At 33.5% G+C, this 21,917-nt stretch overlaps 1 protein-coding gene across 8 annotated transcripts in view; it reads left to right on the plus strand.

Annotated features, from left to right (window-relative positions):
• Window positions 1-21,917, plus strand: part of LOC143246467 (uncharacterized) — a 129,251-nt gene that overhangs the window by 82,505 nt on the left and 24,829 nt on the right. For 4 of the 8 annotated variants that reach the window (XM_076493230.1, XM_076493238.1, XM_076493278.1 and 1 more), the window contains 3 exons: window positions 12,834-12,898; window positions 16,944-17,000; window positions 17,438-19,133. In XM_076493230.1, coding sequence (XP_076349345.1) covers window positions 12,834-12,898; window positions 16,944-17,000; window positions 17,438-19,133 — 1,818 coding nt within the window. Of the gene's footprint in view, window positions 1-7,521; window positions 7,641-12,833; window positions 12,899-16,943; window positions 17,001-17,437; window positions 19,134-21,917 lie in introns of those variants that run through there. The other 4 variants (XM_076493246.1, XM_076493295.1, XM_076493286.1 and 1 more) reach the window with 2 other exon arrangements.

Consider the following 21,917-nt stretch of genomic DNA (forward strand, 5'->3'; position numbering starts at 1 on the left):
ATCATTGCTGTTGAAGAACACAGATCATAAGCTGATCCCGTTTATTGAACAAAGAAAAAAAGCTGATGCTTTTTGCGTATTATCTCGCTCCTGTTTTTGCAGAGAGGTCTTCTAGGGTTGTTTTAGCGTCTAGTGTTGAGGTAATCTATCTTGCAGACTAACCGTTGCATAACTTGGAGTGAGGACTGTTTGTCGTTGCTTGCCCCCCAGTGGCTCAGCGGTATGTCTGCAAACTTACAACGCTAAAAACCGGGTTTCGATGCCCGTGGTGGGCAGATTTTTTGGGGGGCCCGGCATGGCCAAAATGTGTAAAGGCGTGTGACTCGTAATCTGAGGGTCGCGAGTTCGCATCCCCGTCGGGCCAAACATGCTCGCCCTTTCAGCCGTGGGGGCGTTATAATGTTACGGTCAATCCCACTATTCGTTTGTAACAGAGTAACTCAAGAGTTGGCGGTGGGTGGTAATGATTAGCTGCCTTCCCTCTAGTCTCACACTACTAAATTAGGGACGGCTAGCACAGATAGCCCTCGGGTAGCTTTGTGCGAAATTCAAAAACAAACAAACAATTGTCGTTGTACATGGATGTGCGTGTTTGGTTTTCTTTTAGGGAAATAATTATTTTCGTTTTATCAGTGGTTTGTCTCGTATTTTCACTTTCACAAAAAATGAAAAAGCCAATAAACGAAAAGAAATTTCATAACTAGGACTTGAACCTAAGGCCATTAGTTTCTCTAACTGAGCTGTATAAGAGTGCACTGAGCTGTATAAAAGTGCACTTGTTTCTCGTCACTCTTGACTTTTAAACTGAGCGCGAAATTTTATATGCCTTTGTATTACGGATTGGCAATTACTTGGCTGATGTACCACCACACAACCACATCGTAAGTCTGGCTAGAGGCACATGCATATGTTCTTTCTTCATATTACTACATTTAATTCACAACATGAACCAATGAAAATGAAAAGAAAAAAAAGTTTTTAATGTTACTTGGTGTGTCTAATATTACGTGTAGCAGAAACCAATGTATGCTTCCAAGAGGCGTGTTTAAATCCAGTGCCTTTAAGGCGTGTGCTATGTTTCTATGTTTTAATCATCTGTGTATTTAATTGTTGATTATTTAAGCAAATATATTGTATGTGTGATGTCGTACGGGCTTTGACTTATCCAGTGTGTGTTTAAGCCAGTGGATAATATACCTGACATGGAGTTTTTCGAATCAATGAGCTATGTTTAAAGTGAAGTGCTCGTCTAACCCAGTGTTGGTTAACTCCATGAAATGTGTTTTTAAACTCACGCAACTTACACCTTAACGTTGAAATGCTTTTCTCAGCCAATAATTTGCATTTCTAAACTAGTTTATGTGTTTTATCCGATATGGTGCTAATGTGAATCAACATTCGTAATTCTTATAACGATTTGTTTAAAGTTCTATGATATATGCACGAAACTAATGTCTGATTAAACTAATGAAGTGTGCATCTAAGTGACGTAGAATGCCTAAATAAAGGATGTGGTGTTTTGGTTTGCATACAAATCGATTGAATGTATCTAAACCGAGATAGCGTGTTTTCACACCACGTAAAACATTTTAAATCAAAGCACTATATTTGCAAAGGTATCAAACGATACTTTTATAAATCAACGTGGTGTTTGTTTAATAGTGCCGGTCTAAACTAGTGTAGTGTGAATAAATCTAATGTCACGTGTACGCACATGTGTATTTTGTATACTTTACACTTGACAATGCTGTATGTCAAACAAAGAGATGGCGTTAAGGTATTGTTAACGGGCTCACCCACCATAAAACAACTCGTAAGTGTCCACTCACCACAACAAAATAAACTAGTTCGAAACAGCATGCAATGATTGCATTTGAAGTTTTCTTGTTATACGCATCACGTGCAAAGCTCATTAGATACAATGAGAGACCACGGGTAAAGAGGAACGGTATGTGCTATATGTTTTGTTTGCCGTTTGCTCATTATATTCAGTAGAACAAGAATTAAATAGACATTCATAATCAGGTTCTTCCAAGAAAATTACTTCACGAAACCACTTAAATGATCGAATTTCAGGCTTCAATAGCGAAATTATACGAGATTCAACTCGAACTTGCTATGCTTGTCCTCAAAATGCGGGAATTGGTCGTCTATTACAGGTATAGAAGCAGAAGTCTCGGACTGTGAAAAGAACAGCAAAATCTATCAATTTTAAAATGTGAATAAATGACGAAATGAATGATGTATACAGTTCAGCAATTCATTTCAATCTGTTTTCTACTTTCAATTAAATTATGAGAAAAAATTGAAAATATATTTGATGGATATGAAAAACAAAAGTTTATAGTTCTCTTTATTATTTCTATCAAGTATACTTTTCAACTTTTTCTCAGCTTTTATCTTTTTATAAATATAAGAGAATATTAATAACTGAGCAGAAGTTACTATTTTCATAATTACAAATTGTCTTGAGTACTTCAGTAATATTAAAAGATTAAATGTATATGCTGGTTGGGTATTTGTTTCAGAGCAAAGATTACACTGCACAACAAAGGTTTTGCTTCTTGAACACTGTTGGGTGTTCCTTGTAGATTTTTGACTGCTGATCACGAAAATCACATCCAAAGTTGCCCATCACGTACCGTTTCATCGAAATCTTCAGTTTCACCAGGACATTGCTACAATGGAAAAACGATATCAGGGCAACTGGAATCCGTCAATGTTTGCTGACTACTGTTGGACTCTGCAACGTGATGCACCGGACGTTGAATACAAACGAAAATCAGGAGAAAAACACTTTTAATTATGTTGAATTTAATAGCGTATTAGAAACATAAACGCAATTAAATACGTTATTGACGGTAAACAGTTAACTCTATTTCTCAGAGTTCCTACGTGATGAAGCAAAACAAAGCTATATTTGTGCATACCCACCAGGTACCTGTCACAATCAGCAAAAACTTTTCAGGAAGCAAAACTTTTCAAATAAAATTGTTGTGCAGTATTATTGGCTGTGTTCACAGGAGGGAATGAATCCACGATTTTAGCTATGCAAGTCTGTAAACTTCTTGCTGTTCCACAAGGAGGCTAATAGATACCAATACAAGAGAAAGTATAGTTATGTTACGTTGGAGTTAGGTATATTATTTACAACATTGTTTCCTTCGAAGAAGTCCGAGCATAGCTAGGTGATTAGGGCACTCGACTCGCAGTCTGAGGGTCGCAGGTTCGAATCCCCGTCGCATCAAACATGCTCGTCCTTTCAGCCGTGAGGATGAAAGGGCATTATAATGTGACGGTCAATCACATTATTCGTTTGTAAAAGAATAACCCAAGAGTTGACGGTGGGTGGTGATAACTAGCTGCCTTCCCTCTAGTCTTCAATGCTAAATTAGGAACGGTTAGCGCAGATAGCTCTCGTGTAGCTTTGCGTGCAGTTCAAAAATAAACAAACAAATATTTCGAAGATAATAGAAATAAAATTAATTATTCAGAGGGGAGTTCTAAAATGTTTGCGAATTGAACATTTTGTCGTTTTTATAAGGATAATTTTACAGTCAGAGTCTAAAGTACTGTATAAATAAGAGGGGAATTCTCGATAGCCATAGTACTCGAAATTATATTAAGCAGAATTAAAGTAAGTCAATCAGAGGCCTTTTTTTCCATTTTATATTAGCTATATTTTTGTGCGCCAGCAACTTCTCATCAGAATCTCTACCAGCCTACTTTCAAATTGAATTTCTTTTAAGCTGGATCAGAGTAAATTAATCCATGAGGACTGGACCTCCTCAGTCCATAACTGTAATAAAATCTTAAATTGGTCAAGAAATGACGGAACTATTAGCTGAAAAATCTGTTCTAGAATAAAAAGTAAAAATACTCACAGCCGTTCTATGAGCCGCTGTGCCGCGGCTAAAAAGACCTTGGCGACTTATATGGTTAATATTATTGAGAACACTGCTACTCTCATAAAGTGTAATGCAAAGTCTTGTTTTTTGTGTGTAATGAGGTTTTATACTAACGGAATATTTCTATTTTTCACCAAAGACAAACCCTTAAACCTGAGCAGTATATGAGTAGTTATTTTTGAATATATCAGTAAATTATTTATTATTTACAAACATTATTTCTAAATTTTGTTAAAATCTTATAAAATTTAAGTAAATTGTGCAGGACATGAACAGGGCGAATGCCTAAGGTTGTTCTTAAGGTGTTACTATAAGTTACCGCATAATTTTACAGTAATATTGAGCATAATAGCATTATTTAAGTGCATGTCTGTTGTATGCAAAAGTATGATATATATTTAAATCCATCTTACGTACACTCTCTCTCAAACACTGACATTTTCCACCAGGGACAAAGGCTTGCAGAAAAACATCTCTAAAATCCCACTGGCATTTTACATTATATTCGTTTCAATATTATTTCTGCTTTAATGAACCAATGTTTTAAAAGTGCTGGATAACTCATTACTTATGTCTGACGTGCTTAACGTTTGCTCGTTATGTTGAATTACCACAACTAATTACGCGTTTATGCATTGTTAAGGAACGAGATTACTTGATTTCAAACCAGTCGGGCTAGTACTAAACAAACTGTGTAATATGAGTTACCATATAACTCACTACCTTTACATGACTGACTGCGAATATTTATTAAAGTGCTGAAAATTATCTTATTTACTGAAGTGTGTTAAAACTTTTTATTCACTCTTATAATTGACGCTTGGCGACGCTCAGCTCGAGCGAAAATTCTATTCCTTCAGGCTACGTTCGACTCAAACAAAGCAAATATACATATATATTAAGAGGGATTTATACAAAACAAAGGTTTATGTCTTCATCACCACAAATAAATTGTCTCATGATTTATAAGGGAATCTTATAGCATTCGTTTTGAAGATGTAACTCTCACCTAGGTTAGTATCATACTAAGGTTTATACCTTGCCACATTTAATGTTTGGCATTCAGTTTAATTAGCTTTCAAATTATCAAGGTGATCTATTTCTCACTTTTTTAGAAGGTTATACATAATTAACATAGAGTTATATTTTCTGTAGGTAACGATAATTTATATGTTCTTTAGGGATCGGCCACTTGATTTATTCATTTTATTTAAGTGGTAATTAGTCCATACTATTTTTTTTTTTAATATGAATCAGTTCGTGCTTATACTCTATTTGCAATAGAAGGCAATAAACTCACCCTAAAATTTTGTTTTATTAGGTATAGACTTAAATTATCTTTAAAAAGTTGATTTCGATCTTTCAAAAAATGTCTTTTTCAGGTAAGATTCCTTCTTTAATTTTTGGTAAGAATAGTTCAAGAGGTAACAGTAGATGGTGTTGACTATCACTCTTAAATTATGGACAGCTAACGCAGATAGCTTTCGAGTATCTTTGCGAGAAATTCCAAAAAAACAATTGAATTATATATCTGGTATTAACATTATTTTTCTTGTTTTCTAAACAAAGTAACCACAATAATGTACGCTACATAAAACCATTATGAACAATAGTTCTAATATACTATATCCACTTTGAACAATAGTTCTAATATACTATATCCACTTTGAACAATAGTTCTAATATACTATATCCACTTTGAACAATAGTTCTAATATACTATATACAGATCGTTGCAATGTAATATTATAGTGTTTTTAATATTAAAATATGATTTTATTATATTTTTTTATAAAATGATTTATTAACGGCCAACACATCAGTGTGTTTCGAAATCAGAATGCTTTTCATTCATAGGTAACGTTGTTTTTATTAAAATTGAAATAGTAAATCATTGTAAAATACTTATATTTAATAGAAAATAACGGTAATAATACTTTTTACAAATAGTTTCTGTTATGTATAAAATACAGCAAATTATTCCTCATTTGAATTACCATAAGAAAGTAGATTATTCAAATAACAGTAATAGAAGAAATAAGAACTTGCATTATTTAGTAGTATAAATTATCTTTAAAAAGCGCGAACATTTCAAAAGTTACAAGAACAATTAGTATTGCGAATGTCTTACTAACCTCATTATATCCATCAATAGGACGACCCAGCATGGCCAGGTGGTTAGGGGTCTCGACTTGTAATCTGAGGGTCGCAGGTTTGAATCCAAGTCGCACCAAACGTGCATGCTCTTTCAGCCGTAGGGGCGTTATAACGTTACGGTCAATCACACTGCAAAATACTTCACTAATACTAATATCGTATATTTCTAATTGGAATTTACCTTGCTCCAAGAGTTTTTGGAATTTCTTCATGAAGCTAAAAGTAAAACAAAAATGATACGTCAGCGTCAGTAAACTGAAGTAAAACCAGATATATACGTTAGAAGACTTGATAAATCTGACAAAGAAACTGAATTAAGGAAACTTGAAATATTATCAGGTTTCACTGAGCTTACTCTGCACTGTTAGTTTGTAAGCCTCATAACGACCATTTCACTCTACTACTCCTTTCGTTTGGATTATCTCCTGTTGTTGAGTGAAGTTGGAAAGTGACACCTGAGAATTTTACTGTTTCTTTTAATGTCCGTTTCGCTTTCCTTCTGGGTACAAAACTGGTAATTTATCACACCACTCTGTACAAGCTCGTGCATACAGTTAAATCTGTAATGTGAATTCTTTTGTTGTTGTTCAATCTAGACTGCTTCTGAGAAACAAATCAAAATTTTAACATACTAGAGTCAGCGAATCTTACCATATGGCATCATTATATGAAACCTAGCCTATGTATTTCGGTTTGTCAGGGTTTCTGATGAGGGAGACTGTTCCCCGAAACCGGTATCACTTAGTGAGAACATTGCGATTCGCGTTCACAGTCACATTTATTTGAACACCCGTACTAACTGGCCCGCCATGACCAAGGTAGTTAAGGCACTCGACTCGTAATCCGAGAGTCACGAGTTCGAATCCCCGTCACACCAAACATGCTCGCCCTTTCAGCCGTGGAGGCGTTATAATGTGACGGTCAATCCCACTATTCGTTGGTAAAAGAGTAGCCAAAAAGCTGGCCGTAGGTGGTGATGGCTAACTGCCTTCCGTCTAGACTTACATTGCTAAATTTGGTTGGCTAGCGAAGATAGCCCTGGTGTAGCTTTGCCCGAAATCCAAACCAAACCGTTCTAACTCGAAGTAGTTTATATGATTTAAATATGTCTGTTTTAAGTAACGTAGGTAATGTAAGTAGACGTAAAATCTAGGATTCCCGTCTTATAAAGTCAATAAATCATTTGTCTGTGAAAATATTAAAACGTCTTTTTTATATATGTTACTATTATAAACAGTTTATATTTCATGATGTAACTTGATCTTATACTGAGGTTTTTGGTAGCGATATGCATATACAACATTTCTGATTTTTCTACAATATAGGATTTATATCGTATATAATATTCATAGTTGATATTTAAAACATATGCGATCTACGTCGTGTGCTAATTAAACCATATATTTTTTTAATTTCCTCAGTAGGATTCGGTCAATAAAGCTCTCTACCAGATGATAGTTCTGTGGCGTCTTTTACCTACTTTTTACTATCTTTCTTGCCTGTCACATAGATCAGAGACACTTCCGTAGAGCTGTTCCAATTTTGTGACAGTTTAGCTGCCAAGAGAAGTGAATTGTGAGAGCAGTTTTTGTACTTAAAAAACAGATTCGTTTCCGCTTTGAGAAAATTAAAGATTTTGTTAGCCTTGTCCTTATTTTTAAACGTTATAAAAATTAATCTGTTAATCTGTGTGCGTGTGTCATTGTCTAACCTCCTGTTTATTTTTCATTTTCTTTTATTAAATGAGAGCTTTTTTTATATTTCATTTTAATACATTTATGTTTTCCACCGTTCATCTCTTACCCACACACCTTTTTTGTTTAACTTGGGGCATGACAGCGTGTAAAACAAATACACGTCCTAGTTAATCAATGAATAAATATTTGCTGTAGAATTATTAACAATGCTATAACTGGAGCTACCAATTTGGCCTCTAATTTTTATTTCTTTCCTTTTTGTTGTATAATCAAAAGGTGCTTGATAACATGACTTTATGTCAATACACACACCAAAAAAACCATAGAAAGTAAAAAGTGAAGCTCGCTAGTAACTAATATTAGCTTTAGAACCGTTAACCTTTAACCGTTACAGACCTACACTTTACAGAACCAGCTAGATTTTTTAGAATCTATACTGGTGGTTTCTCTCTAAAATAAACTTAATAGTTTCATTTATAGTAACACCATGGAATCTAGATTATCAATTTCTATTCATATGCACTCGATACAGCTGTATCAAGCATCATTATTTACGCTAATTGCTTTAACTAACACCATGTGACGCTTAAATTTTATTAAATGTGGCAAATTTTTGCTTTAAAATCAAAAGTTACAATGAAGAATTACTGTCTACGCGTATGATTCTTTTGAAAATTTGAACTAGAAACTAATAAGCTAGTTTACTTGACCTAACCAATACTTATGTATCTGCACCTGCTTCCACCCTGTAGTTTTGCTGTTTTAAATCAGTCGTCTTCAACCCGAATGATAAAACTTAAAAGCTATCCACTTTTACTCGTGGTTGATTAAAATGTTGGACTGCCAGTAGCTTACGTAGGCGCGCGCAAAAATGTTGGTCAAATTGGGCACATTTTTGTTGAATAACTTGGCACAATTGTAGATTGCAGCGATCTATCAATAAACAAAATTTGAAAAAATAATTTATAAAATCTAAGATTTTTTTTTTCTCTGCGATGAGAATTCCTTACTTTCACGCGAACAAAAAGGAAAAAAATCACTCATAATTGGTGAACTTATATCTCCTGTATTTCTTAATGGATCACCTTGAAATTTGATGTGTGGAAGAAAGATCCACTAGGGCAAATCCATTGAAACTTTATGACAGTTTGGATTAACGTATTCCGAGTTAGAGAAAGTTGCAGAGTGTTGTGTCGTGGTCGTAGTATTCATACCTTGTTAAAGAACAATATTAGAAAAAGTGAATATTTTTTTCAAAAAATTATTATTTTTCTTTAAATTACTTCACGGGAAAATGTTTAGAATTATTCAGTATACAGAGCTCAGTTTTTATATACATTTTTCTGATATAAACTGTAATGTTTTTTCATATATTTAAAATTACACCCTTTATTTAAAAAATAACAGTTTTTAAAGAACTTCGTTTTTTATCACCACATTTAAAAATTGCATCAATAAAGATATAATGAAACATTCACGTACATTCGTAGTGAAAGTTTTTTCTTGTTGTGAATAATTTACTTTTATTTAAAAGTGTGTTCGTTCTAAATAATTGGTTGTTGCACATACCACAGTTATTTTTTTATAATTTTGTGAATCTTGAATATTCAAATTAAGAAATTTCAATGGAATTCTGTTTGTGTTGCCGTACAATAGACAGCATAGGAGTTTTGTTACATACATAGATACTGACATATATGCTACGTCCATTATAAGACGATTTTCATTAATTAAAATATGTTAAATCACCTAATTTTACACTATTGCACTATTGACGCTACCCTAATCACTTGCCTTCACCATTAAGAAATACATTTTACCCCTTTGAGGGGTAGCGCCCCAATACTTTAGGAATCGTTTACCTATACTTAAATTGAAAGAGTTTTCTTTCCGTCTTCTTTTACCATATGCTTGAGATGAGCCAAAAGCACCACCATTTTCGCTGGAGTGCATTATCATTTTCAGTAGGGAGTATCGCTTTGTACTTTGTTAGAGAATGCTAAGTTTTATTAGAATCATTGAGCTAAACCAGGAAATATTACCTACTATTAAACTTGATCTTCGCTGGAGAATATTTTGCTGATATATCACGTTGAATTTTTATTCATTCCCCCCCATTTTGTCTCGTTGTTTGATATACCATAACGCTTGTTTTATTTTATTTTTGTTTCAGTCTGTGTGTGTGTGTTTCGTATAACAAAGCCACATCGGTCTGTCTGGTGAGTCCACAGAGGGGAATCGAACCTTTGATTTTAGCGTTGTAAATCTGTAGACTTACCCTCTGTACCAGAGGGGAAGTGTTTAAGTCAAAAGCAAAAAAATGTGGTATTTGCGCTCTGTCCACCGCGATAAATCAGGTCTTGAACTTTAACGTTGTAAGCTCGCAAACTTACCGCTGACCCACAGAAAGAGTTTTTTTTTGTGTGTGTTTTTCTTAGAGCAAAACCACACTGGACTATCTGCTGAGTCTATCGAGGGGAGTCGAACCTCTGATTGTAGTGTTGTAAATCCGTAAACTTACCGCTATACCAGCGGGGGACCCACAGAAAGATACCATAAGATTTTTAATTACTTTATACAGAACAAGATAATCGTTACATGAACAACTTGTTATGAAAACAATTTGTTTTTAGTACATATCAAAAACGAAAAACCTGAAATACTTTTCTCAATTGCAGTAGTTGCATAAACTGTAAGTTTCAATTTAAAATTTAAAAACGAACGTTACGCCAATTACTTACTTTTGGAAACAAATCTTAACTCTCAATTTTTCCTCCACTTAAAAACCTAAAAGGTAAATCTGTAGTATTGCATAACAAGGTAGCTAGAAAAACTGATTATCTAATTTAAACATCCGGAGCCATTTTCATCCCATAGGAAAATGATCCCAGAGCTAGATAGGGAAAAATTTGATCCTAGAATCTCCGGAACCAATTTTCTTCCAGGTAAAGTTGGCCCTTAATTTTACTTTAGAAGGGAAAACCTGGCTTCAGTAATGCTTTTAAGTCTGTAATTTGTGTTTTATACTTAACAGTTAACAACAAATAAAAATGCTTATGTAATTAAAAGTATATTTGTAACAATTTTAAAAGTAAATTATTATGCTTATAATTGAGCACAATACATTTTAATATGTTGACAACGTATACATTAAGTTTGTTAACCGAGTAATAGTCTAGGTCCAGTTACGTTAAACATTGTTCCATAGCACTTGTATCTGCTGTGTTGTATTTTCATAAAAACAAAGTATACAGAATTATTTACTCTCGACTGGAAGGGATTTTTTCTTTGCTAATCTAATTGTATGTACATTTTCTGCATGAAACACCTGTCGAAACCGGCATAAGAGTGTTTTAAGTACTTTTAATATATTTATAACACGATTCCGAAACCTTTCACTGAATTAACTATTGGATTTGATCCGTTTTGTTTGTACTTACGTTCATGCCAAAATTTACCTAGAAGGTTCAGTAACTAAGCGCAGGAATATTCGAAGCAAAGACGGCAAATTGTTCTGAATCATTTTGTCTGTTAGATGTTGCAACTTTTACTAGATCACGTCCACTGCTTCACCTTTAAAGCCCCCACTGGATAGAGTGATCTGAAAGTAATGTATCCCTAGAGAATAACCCAATACACCAGATAAGCATGGATGAAACTTTGATCGAAAGAAAAAACTGTTTTTGTGTAGTTTAAAAACTTAAGCTCTAAAACAGTAATGGTTAGAGTGGTGTTCACTGTTTCAGAATGAACACTACTGTCTACGAATCAATTAATTATCCTCTATTTTAATGGAATGAATTATATTAATTACAGGTCACGTGAGAGCTTTTCATTAATGTGAAATATTACACTTAACAGCTGTACTCAATAAAAGTAATAGCACAGTTAATCTACCAGAAAATTCCTGTAGGACAAATAACAATTAATGCTTAAATTTCCTCAAAGGTGTTAACAAATCATGACACAATTAAGATTCACATCTTCTGTTTATCACAGCTGTAAAAAAAAGAAGAGAAACGTTTCTTCGCATCTTTTGTTGTCGCAGGTACTAAAAATTAAGAAATAGCTTCGCTTGTTTGTCCACTGTTGAAAATCACGAAACAGTTTAGCTTTTTTGTCACACTGTTAAAACTCCAAAATTCAGTTGAGCTTCACGCCTTTTTCTCAACGCAAAAAACATTGAAGAAAAGCGTATGAAAATGTTAGGCTTAGCGTGTTATGTTTCAGTTACTGACAGTACCAAATTAAGTTCTGTATATTTTTCTGTTGTTTTTTTTTTTTCTCATATAATTAATCTTTACATTTGTCTGCTGAAATATCGACACATTACGGAACAGATAAACTTAATGTTTTGTTTGAAACAATTAAATTTTGTATCAACAAATCACGAAATATATGGGCTATCTTTATTTATAGAGTTATATTCAAATCTAGGTGCAATTACTTCGAAAACGTGAAACAATTAAACTTTGTGTTCTATATGTCAATTATTAAACACTCGAAACAGTTGAGTGTCGCATTTTTTGTTTCGGATTTTACAAAATTGAGGTGTTATATTCTCTCCCTGCTTCCTTAATAATAAAGAAATATTATAGATTTTATCCGTACAGACATTATTTATTTTTATCAACACTGATAATATTACTTTCATCGGAAATACTTGCTGGATACGCTTTCTTTGTCTGTCATACTAAAGTCGGTGATATACAAAGTTCGTTCTTCAAATAAATATTAAACATAACACATCCATTTTAGTCGCTAAAAAAAAGTATGTATTACCTAAATGTCATTAAAGTGTGTTTAACCTAAATGTCATTAAAGTGTGTATAATCTAAATGTCATTAGTACCAGAAGCCTATGCAAAATACTCCTTACACATATTTTTGCGTACTCTATTAAAATAACCACTTATAATAATTAACCACAAAACTTATGTTGAGAAGAAAATGAATTTATTTTATCATTTCTTCATAATATTTCATTATTTGTATTTTATTTGCGTATCTGTACAATAAATATTATGAAAATTATCTTATCGCATGCCTAATTTGCTGAACTCTTGTTTTAGGAAGAAAAAATGAGACTGAAGTACAATGGGCGCCACCTAGAAGAAGATAGTTTTCTGTTGTCCAGGTGAGAATAAATAAACAATACCTAAAGTGCAAAAAGGTACATTACATGTTTTAACCTATTTATGCCGTACATTTCTAGTAGTAAATTTTCGATCAAATTATTAAATTATCAGAGGTTTAAAATAAATAATTATTTCACATTCATTAGTTTATAAGTTCATTTCAATGTTCGCTATCAAGTTTAATTTTATTTAAAAATAAAATAAATTAAATTATCATTGTCATTAGGCTTAAAATACATATCGATTTAGCTGTCATCAGATTTAGAATTCAAACACGTGATATTCATCAGGTTCAGGTGTGTCATGTCGCAAAAGGCATAGCGAGGGAGAATGAAAGTTGATGGCACATGGCCCCCAAAATACAACTGAGGGCCCTAAGCTTTGGCTTAATTTGCGTAAATGTGTTAATCCAATCTAGCTGGCAACGTCTCACAGATGCTGCCATTTGTACTCCTTCCCTTCTAAGAGCCTACAGAGGGCGGACGTCCCTGTTAGCTGCCTTTCCTCCAGTCGACCCCCTTAATCAGGTTTAAAATTCACAAAGATGTCTGTCATCAGAATTAAATATTGCAGAAGTTTAATGTTTATCTTAGTTATAACGTATCACAAGTGTCGATTATAAGGTTAAAAAACTAATCAGATGTAGTAGCCACTTTGTTCAAATCCAAAAGTGTTAGTCATCGAATCCAGAATTCATCTAGACTGTTACAGTCGTAAGATTTAGAAGGGATAACGATTTTATAATTATCACTTTTAGAAACGATTCAACTTTGCCAATCATAATATTAATAGCCATCACAATTTGCTATTGTCATGTTTAGCAATCTTCCAAAACGACGTTTGTCATTAGTTTCAGATTTCATCCAAACTTGGCATCACAAAGTTTAAAATCCGTCAAAATAAAACTGGGATCAAATTTTCAATTGCTACAAATGTGATAATTCTTAGGTTAAAAAAAGTACAAATTTACTATTTTGACTGTTACGCATAATTCAAACAATAAAACTAACTGGAAAGTAGACAATCATATATCAGTTTACAGCATCTTTTGAGTATTGTGTGTACTTGTACCAATCGATATTTGTTTTATCGTTTGTTTGTTTTCAGCAGCAAAAAAAATTCAATAATAAATGCATCACAAGGACAGCATTCGTTTATTTATTCAATTTAAAGGCTTATAAAACGTAAATATAAAAGACTGATAGTTTCCTGGAATCTTATGATTTTTGAGAATTCTTCAAACTCTTATTCACTTACAGAAGTAGCAATTTAGGTTACTTTCATCATACAATTAATTTCATAAATTTATGCACCATACAGTCATGAATATTAACTTGATATGTATCATAGGGCAGATGTCAACAGTAATATAAGGAACAGACGAAATTTCAAATAATCACTTTCAAAACATCTGCATCGTTTTCATTAATAAATAACATAATTTATTATTTCCAACAATTCTGGTATCGTCGTTGGTATTTATTGCGTTATTTAATATGTACAAAATAATATTGTCTGTCAGTTTAATTAATATTTCAGAACATTTTCATTTTCTGGATTGGAGTGAAAAATAAAAATAACCAGTATAGGCTAGAATCATGCTGCATGTAATGTCTGAAAATGTAATTGACTAAGGAAAATATTGATTTCATTATCATCAGATAGTGTTTTATGTATGTTTTCAACGGATAGACGACGCTGTTTTTATAGAATATTACACGCAAATCAAAGATTGAATCTTACCATCTAGTGTTATATCGTTTAAGATAATCGCTAGAGCAATAGACAAGTTTAGAAAAAGAACAAATATTAGGTTTGTATCAGAATAATTATATCTAAAAATGATAAAATCAAATGATAGTTTATTAACAATAATAATAAAAAAAAAAAGTCATGGTACTCTTTCAACGTGGCTCCATCTCTTAGAGACTTGGAATCATGTACTTGGCCTAGAACTTACCTTTGTTAGTTACTGGCACTACAACAAAATCGCTAAATTGAAGCACGGTTAAGTAAGTCTATAACTCAAGTCTGAAGGTCTTGCTTACCATAATAAAATTATCAAAGAAATAAAAACACGCAGATGGCATGCACATTTTTCCAGCTGTTTACGGGGAACTTGTATCAAATTGCTTATAATGATAAATAAAACTTCGTTCTCAGCGCTCAAAAGTAGACTTAATGAAACAAATGGAATAATGACGTAATTTATAGAGAGAAATATTGTTACCAAGATAAAGCTCATATGCACTTTCTAGTAATCTTCGTTTCTTTAGTGCAGTGCTAAGTCGACAGTTTAATCTCATAATCTCTAAGCAGCAGAGAAATACACATATGCAGAGTAGACAGCAAGACAGCTACCTAGGACGACAAATGTAAGAAATATCGAATGTAATCGACAACAAAAGTTTGATGAATTACGTTTTTATTTAATTTAGTAATAAGAGGGCGCTGTAACCAGCTGTACCAGATAGAGATACCAATCAAGAACACTGATCGGCCATGTGACTGAACACGTGATTAATGACTTAACTAATACAAAGACACGATGGAGCGATCACATGGAGGTGGGGGCGGCAAAAAGCATCTGTATAGGGCGGTGCTTTACCTTAATGTAGCACTACTGAGAATTCTAAACCAACATGAGTGGTTTTCAACATAGTTTCAGTGTGTTTGATTATTTTTGGCGTTGAAAATACAGGGTGGCGCAAAATCGATTTTTCCTATTTTTAAACTTTAATAGTTAAGTAACTAAGGCCAACTCAAACAGTATTTATTGATATACCAGTGCCTGTACGCTAGCACCATTAATGGCTCTCAGCACGTATAACCATATTCGAATCTAGTCCACGTTCGCTGCAGCACACCTAGAGCTACAGTGGCAATATAACCGTTATTCTCGTTTTAAACTCTATGTTGTTTGTTATAGATGTGTGATATACGATGTCCTTAACATGACCCCAAAGAAAGATTTTTTTGTTTTGTTTTATAATTTCGCACAAAGCTACTCGAAGGCTATCTGTGCTAGCCGTACCTAATTTAGCAGTGTAAGACTAGGGAAGGCAGCTAGTCATCACCACCCACCGCGAACTTTTACCAACGAATAGTGGGATTGAACGCACATTATAACGCTCCCACGGCGGAAAGGGCGAGCATGTTTGGCGCGACGGGGATGCGAACCCGCAACCCTCAGATTAGGAGTCGTACGCCTTAACACGCTTGCCCATGCCAGGCCTATCCCCAAAGAAAGAAGTCTGAGAGGAGTTGATGTCTGACGAACTCGGAAGCCGTGGAATTGGCCCCCCCTCCCAGTTAAACGACGTATTGAGTTTTTATCTTGCATGGTTGCTATCTTAGGAGGTAACACTACTCACTGGAGTGAGAAAAACTTGTCAAAAACTGATTGAATTGACTTATAAGTTGTTGAAAACTGCGTTGCTGTATTTATATAATTATTAAATTTTAAAATGGCCCGGCATGGCCAGATGGTTGATACACTCGACTCGTAATCTGAGGAGCGCGGGTTCGAGTCCTCTTCGCATCCATCATGTTCAGCCATTCAGCCGTGGAGGTGTTATAATGTTACGATCAATTCCACTCTTCGTTGGTAAAAGAGTAGCTCAAGAGTTGGTGGTGGGTGCTGACGACTAGCTGCCTTCCCTCTAGTCTTACACTGCAAAATTAGGGACGGCTAGCGCAGATAGTCCTCGTGTAACTTTGCGCGAAATTCAAAAAACAAACAAATTTTAAAACAGGACTAATTTTCGGCCAAATTTTCTAACAAGCTCACCATACCATGTCTCTCCCTCATATATATAAACTCCTCAATTAAAAATGTCATTGGCTAAATACTTTAAATTGTGTAATTTGTCGTTGTAAAATATAAATAATGTACGTTTTTCGGTTAAACAGACGACTGCAGCAGTTAAACACATTTCAATGCATCTTCAATCTAATAATAGAAAATTTAATTTATTATTTCTTCAAGGTATGATAGTGCACTGTATTTTAGATAAGAACTGAAACTTTTTTTTTATCCTAAAGCTCACAATTGGACACCAAAGGATTGCATCGTTCACGGATAGCTCCAGTAAAAGTTAAGTAAGTACACACGTGGGGTCTCGTGCACAGCGTTCAGTAGAACATGTTTTTTTGTTCTACAGCAGTTGAAATATTTGAATACCTGTACGTTAGAGATTGTATTATAGTACATGTAAATGAACAATGAAAAAACAAACTGAATTATAGAATACTAATAATTGTAAAATATAAACAACTTTATCAGCTGAGATATTTAAAAGATAATTACTAGCCAAAATATTGTCGACTGCGAAATATTCTACTTGAAATGTTCGTTGTGGAATACGATAACCCCTTATTCTGTGGCATTTTTATTTTAATTTCATTAATTTATCATCTCAAGCTATCTTAAACAGCAAATTGATTAACGTTTACAAATAATAAACTATTTCAAGTGACACTAGATTCCACAGTGCATCTGAAGAAACATTCGGTTTATCATACATTATACATTTCAGGATTCAACGTGGTTGGCACAGTTTTCAACTCACTGAAAATCAACGCCACCTAGTGAATTTCAAAAACAGTCTGAAAATTGGATACCATCCCATCCTCGCTTCACCTTTAGAAGATGGAAGCGACCATGCATCGTCTTTGCAATCTACCGAAATTATTTATCGAAATAACAATGTTGAAGATGAAAGCTGGTCAGATTCAGACCAAGATTCCAACGAGGTCAACGTCCATATTCAAACGCTAGTTTTACAGGAAAACTCTGAAGACAACGCAGAAATCGAAATAAATGATGACTGTAACAATAATACTAAGAGTGCCAACAGTTTCAAGTATAAGCCGATAAAAGACACAGACAGCGAAAACTCGCCCTTTTCTGCTATATTGGATTCATCTAAAGATTACGTACTGGACCATTTAGAAAACAGTAATAATAATAATGAAAACTATATTTCCGAAACTTTAATAAATCAACTGAAAGATCCGATCAAATTAAACGAACAATGTCTTTCAGAGAAACCTTTACGAATATTTCATCGCAGCTCATATGATGAAGTGACTCAAGGAGAAAGAGTTTGCACAGTTTCGAACGTGGAACAGGAACGTTGTAAGAGACGTCTGCAGAAGTGCAACTGTGACGACTCTGATTCCGGAAGTTCGTACTTTGAGGAAAAAACTCCTATCAGTGAAACGAGATCGTATTCTAATTTTGATATCAACATGGCGACAGAAACGTTAAATAATTTCTCCATGGCAACAAGTAAACACTGCGATATTCAGTGTTTGTTTAGCAATCGAGAAGAAATACAAAATGTGAATATTCGACAAACAGACCCGCAATCAGCAAGTTTGGACGAACCAAAAATTTTAAATACAATTTCAACCCTTCCCAAAAATATGACCAGTGAATACCAAGAAAAGCTTAAGAACAGAGATAAAATGGAAGTTTCCACTTTACTAGGTTATACAGAAAAATGTGCACTCGATTCTGTTGAGAAAGAAAGGGAAAAAGGAACAACTCCTGATGACGCACACTTTAAACGTGGAAGATCTGCTGCATATCCATTCTTAATAGATCATACTTTTAAATGTAAAGACAACAATGGTGAGAAAGGAAATAATTGTTTGGAATCTTCTTATGAAAATTGTGAAGAAATTCTAAAAATGATTGAGTCTATGCCTGAAAAATTGAAAAAAACGATTGAAAAGCCAAATGAACTTACAAAGACGCCTCTGTGTTCTGAAAGGAAAGTGGAACACTTCGTGCCGGGCAAAGACGTAGGGTTAAAGTCCGTGAACGTTTCTAACGTAGATTATTTGCAATGGCGACAATCAGATATACAAGATGCTATTTCTTTGTCTCAGTATGGTATAATACAAGGAGAACATTCTTCTGTAGGTAATGCCGAAGAACAAAAATGTTTGTTTTCTGAGAACACCTTAAATAACAACAGTATTGCCAATAACGCCGTGTTCAGGAACGTAGCAGAAACAGTTATGTCTGACTCAGTAAAACGAACAACTTTAATGACGGTAAAATGTAAATCTATACATCCACAGGAGGATGAATGTAGTTCTTCATCAGAACGTTTTGGAAAGTTTGATTTCTACAATATTGAGACCACAATGCCTAACATTGATTGGGATGCAATGGAAGCCCATTTCATTCAAGCCGCGGAGGAACCGAGCTGGTTTTCACGGGTATTTATAAGTTTATTGTTATTTCTATAACAATGTAAAAACTTAAAATTTACATGCACAAATTCAATTATTTTGATTGTGTTAATTGGTTGTATAATACTACACTCTGTAATCAATAATGTAAAAATACGCCGAGTATAATGTCGGATATTTTAGTGATTTTGTATAGGTGTTGTTGCTTCAAAATGGCCTATATGTTCTAAAACACGTTTTAATTTAATATAAAACGAAGTATTTTTGTATACTGTTATTATAGTTATCAGTTGAGAACATAAAGCTACTAACATATACATAAAAAATATTTATAGAATTTTAAGAAACCCGCCTATTGTAAGAAAATTATATATTCCGTTTAAGAACTATTCTTTATTTTAATCCGTGTTAATTTCTTTATTCAGTACTGGGCGAATTTAAGACATTGTCTTATGTAAAAATGTTTTTTTAGACATTACTTAAAGGTTATTCATGAAGACATATATATATATATATATATAATGCTATCCAATACAGTAATTCTTTATAAGCAATTAAAATCAGTGTTATAAAGCAATGTCCTCCCCCGGAAGTACTGTGATATTGTGGCGGACTTACAACCGCTAGAAACCGGATTTAGATTCCCGTGGTGGGCATAGCACAGATAGCCCATTATGTCATTTGTGTTTAACTTAAACTATAAAGCAGTAATGAACTAGTTGAAATACAAACATAGACAATATAACTGAAACTAAAATTCTAACTTATTTTTCGTTGTCACCCTTAATTAACAATCGATAAAACTTGTGATCTTAGCACCCAAGTCTATCAGACATAATTCCGACACCAAAGTCAAATTCGCCAACAATTAAGGAGAATCAGTTAAGAATTGGGAGTTGAATACTAGAACCCACAACATCTTATTTTCAACTGCCTTTCGCTATCTGGAGTCAGTTTTGAATTGTTTCTTTGTACTTAAGTACGAAGCTACACATTGAGCTATCTGTGCTCTGCCCACCACAGATATCGAAACCGGTTTCTGGCCGTTTAAGTCCACAGACATACCTACGTGCCACTGACGGGGTTGGGGGAACAGTTGCTAATAGTATTTTAAAGTAACTTCACCCTTTTATTGCATATTTTAAAATATAAACTGGATAAGTTGAGACAAGTCCAGTTACTTGAAGTTCATTATTCCATATCCTGATCAAAAGGTAAATATTAGCTACTTAAACTCAAGATAAGCTTGAGTAACTAAGCTCACTCAGGATATGCTTGAACAAATTCTTAAATATAAATTAAGATAGAGAACTTCCCCTTGAGGAAGTCATTTGTATAATTCGTCTACTGTGCTACTTATTAATGCTTTACTACTATAATGAGAGCTGGGATGCCAACTTCAGCAGGTAAATTTACCTTACTTACCCCCCAAGTTGTAGAACAATATTTTGTTTTTATTTATTTATTTTCTTCTTCTTTACTTTGAAGAACAGTCACCCTGATATAGATGTGGGATGTTGTGGGCTTTAGCATCCACATCTCGATTTTCCAATTTATACTTCTTTTGATTATTTTATTTTTAATATTTAATTTTGATTGCTTTGTCATTGTTATTATTTATTTTACGAATTTCTTCCTGTGAAACTGGTGAACGGAGGTTAAAATTGATAGACGGTGTATTCCCACTGCAATGTAGGTCCTACTTATACAGTCAGTCACCTTAAAACCTAGTATACATTTTATATTCCATATTATAGCCTGTACTCTGAGGACCCTTTCGTCCAGCGTTCTTGAATTGTTTTTGTTTGAGCTTCGGTTTATTAGAATATCATCAATCTAAGGTTTGGTTTTGCTTGTTTTGTTTTTTGCTATTTGGTTTTCTAACTTTGTTTTAGTTGACTGTTAATCTTCTATATATATGTTCAATGTATGTGATTTATTGCTGACTATGTCTCACTTTTCCATTATATTGTTCAATATTTTCACAGTTTTGCGTCATTACCTTAACTGATAGTCAAATTGTGTAAACTACAAATTAGTCTAGCGAACTGATCATAGTAACTATATTCCAACTAATGTTATAAACTGAATTTGCAAAATATGTTTCGCTTTTCATGTTCTAAATACATTTCATCCTATCACTTATACAAATTTATTCTGCTAAATATATAATGCAATTTGTATACTAATTTGTACTAAATGTAATATGGAATATGTGGGTCAAACTTCAAATCCATTATATATATATATGTAATGAGCTTAAACCTTGTGGCTGAAGATTTAGACTGCTTATTGTCTTTACAAATTACTTTCAACGAGCTGTAACTTATGCGTGTGGAACACAGGAAAAACTATCGTTACCGATACAGCTCAAGAAACATACGTATTGAACTCTTTCCAGAGGACATCCACATCCAATACCACAAGGAGTATAGATCTCAAAATAAAAACAATTTAATAAATTCCATAGAATTAAAGCATTTTAAAATTCATTCTTTTACTTCTTTAAAAATAACTATATTAAAAATTGTTAATGAAAATATCATTAGGTTTCAACGAGAGAACTGCTATATTTTGAAACTAAGAACATTATATCCTTATGAATTAAACCAAAATGTTAATAACTCTACTACTTTGAATTTGACTAATGATTACTGTATTGCTAATATTTCTTTATTGATAAATTTTTCGTGAAAGTAAGAAAATAATGGGTAAAAGAAAAAATAAATTAAAATGGGTTAATTTTTTAGAATTTTGTAGCAAAATGATAATATTTTTTATTCTGGTACTAATGTACATAAATTATTTGTT

This window comes from Tachypleus tridentatus, chromosome 1, assembly GCF_004210375.1.
Source record: "Tachypleus tridentatus isolate NWPU-2018 chromosome 1, ASM421037v1, whole genome shotgun sequence".
In the NCBI taxonomy this organism is placed as follows: domain Eukaryota; kingdom Metazoa; phylum Arthropoda; class Merostomata; order Xiphosura; family Limulidae; genus Tachypleus; species Tachypleus tridentatus.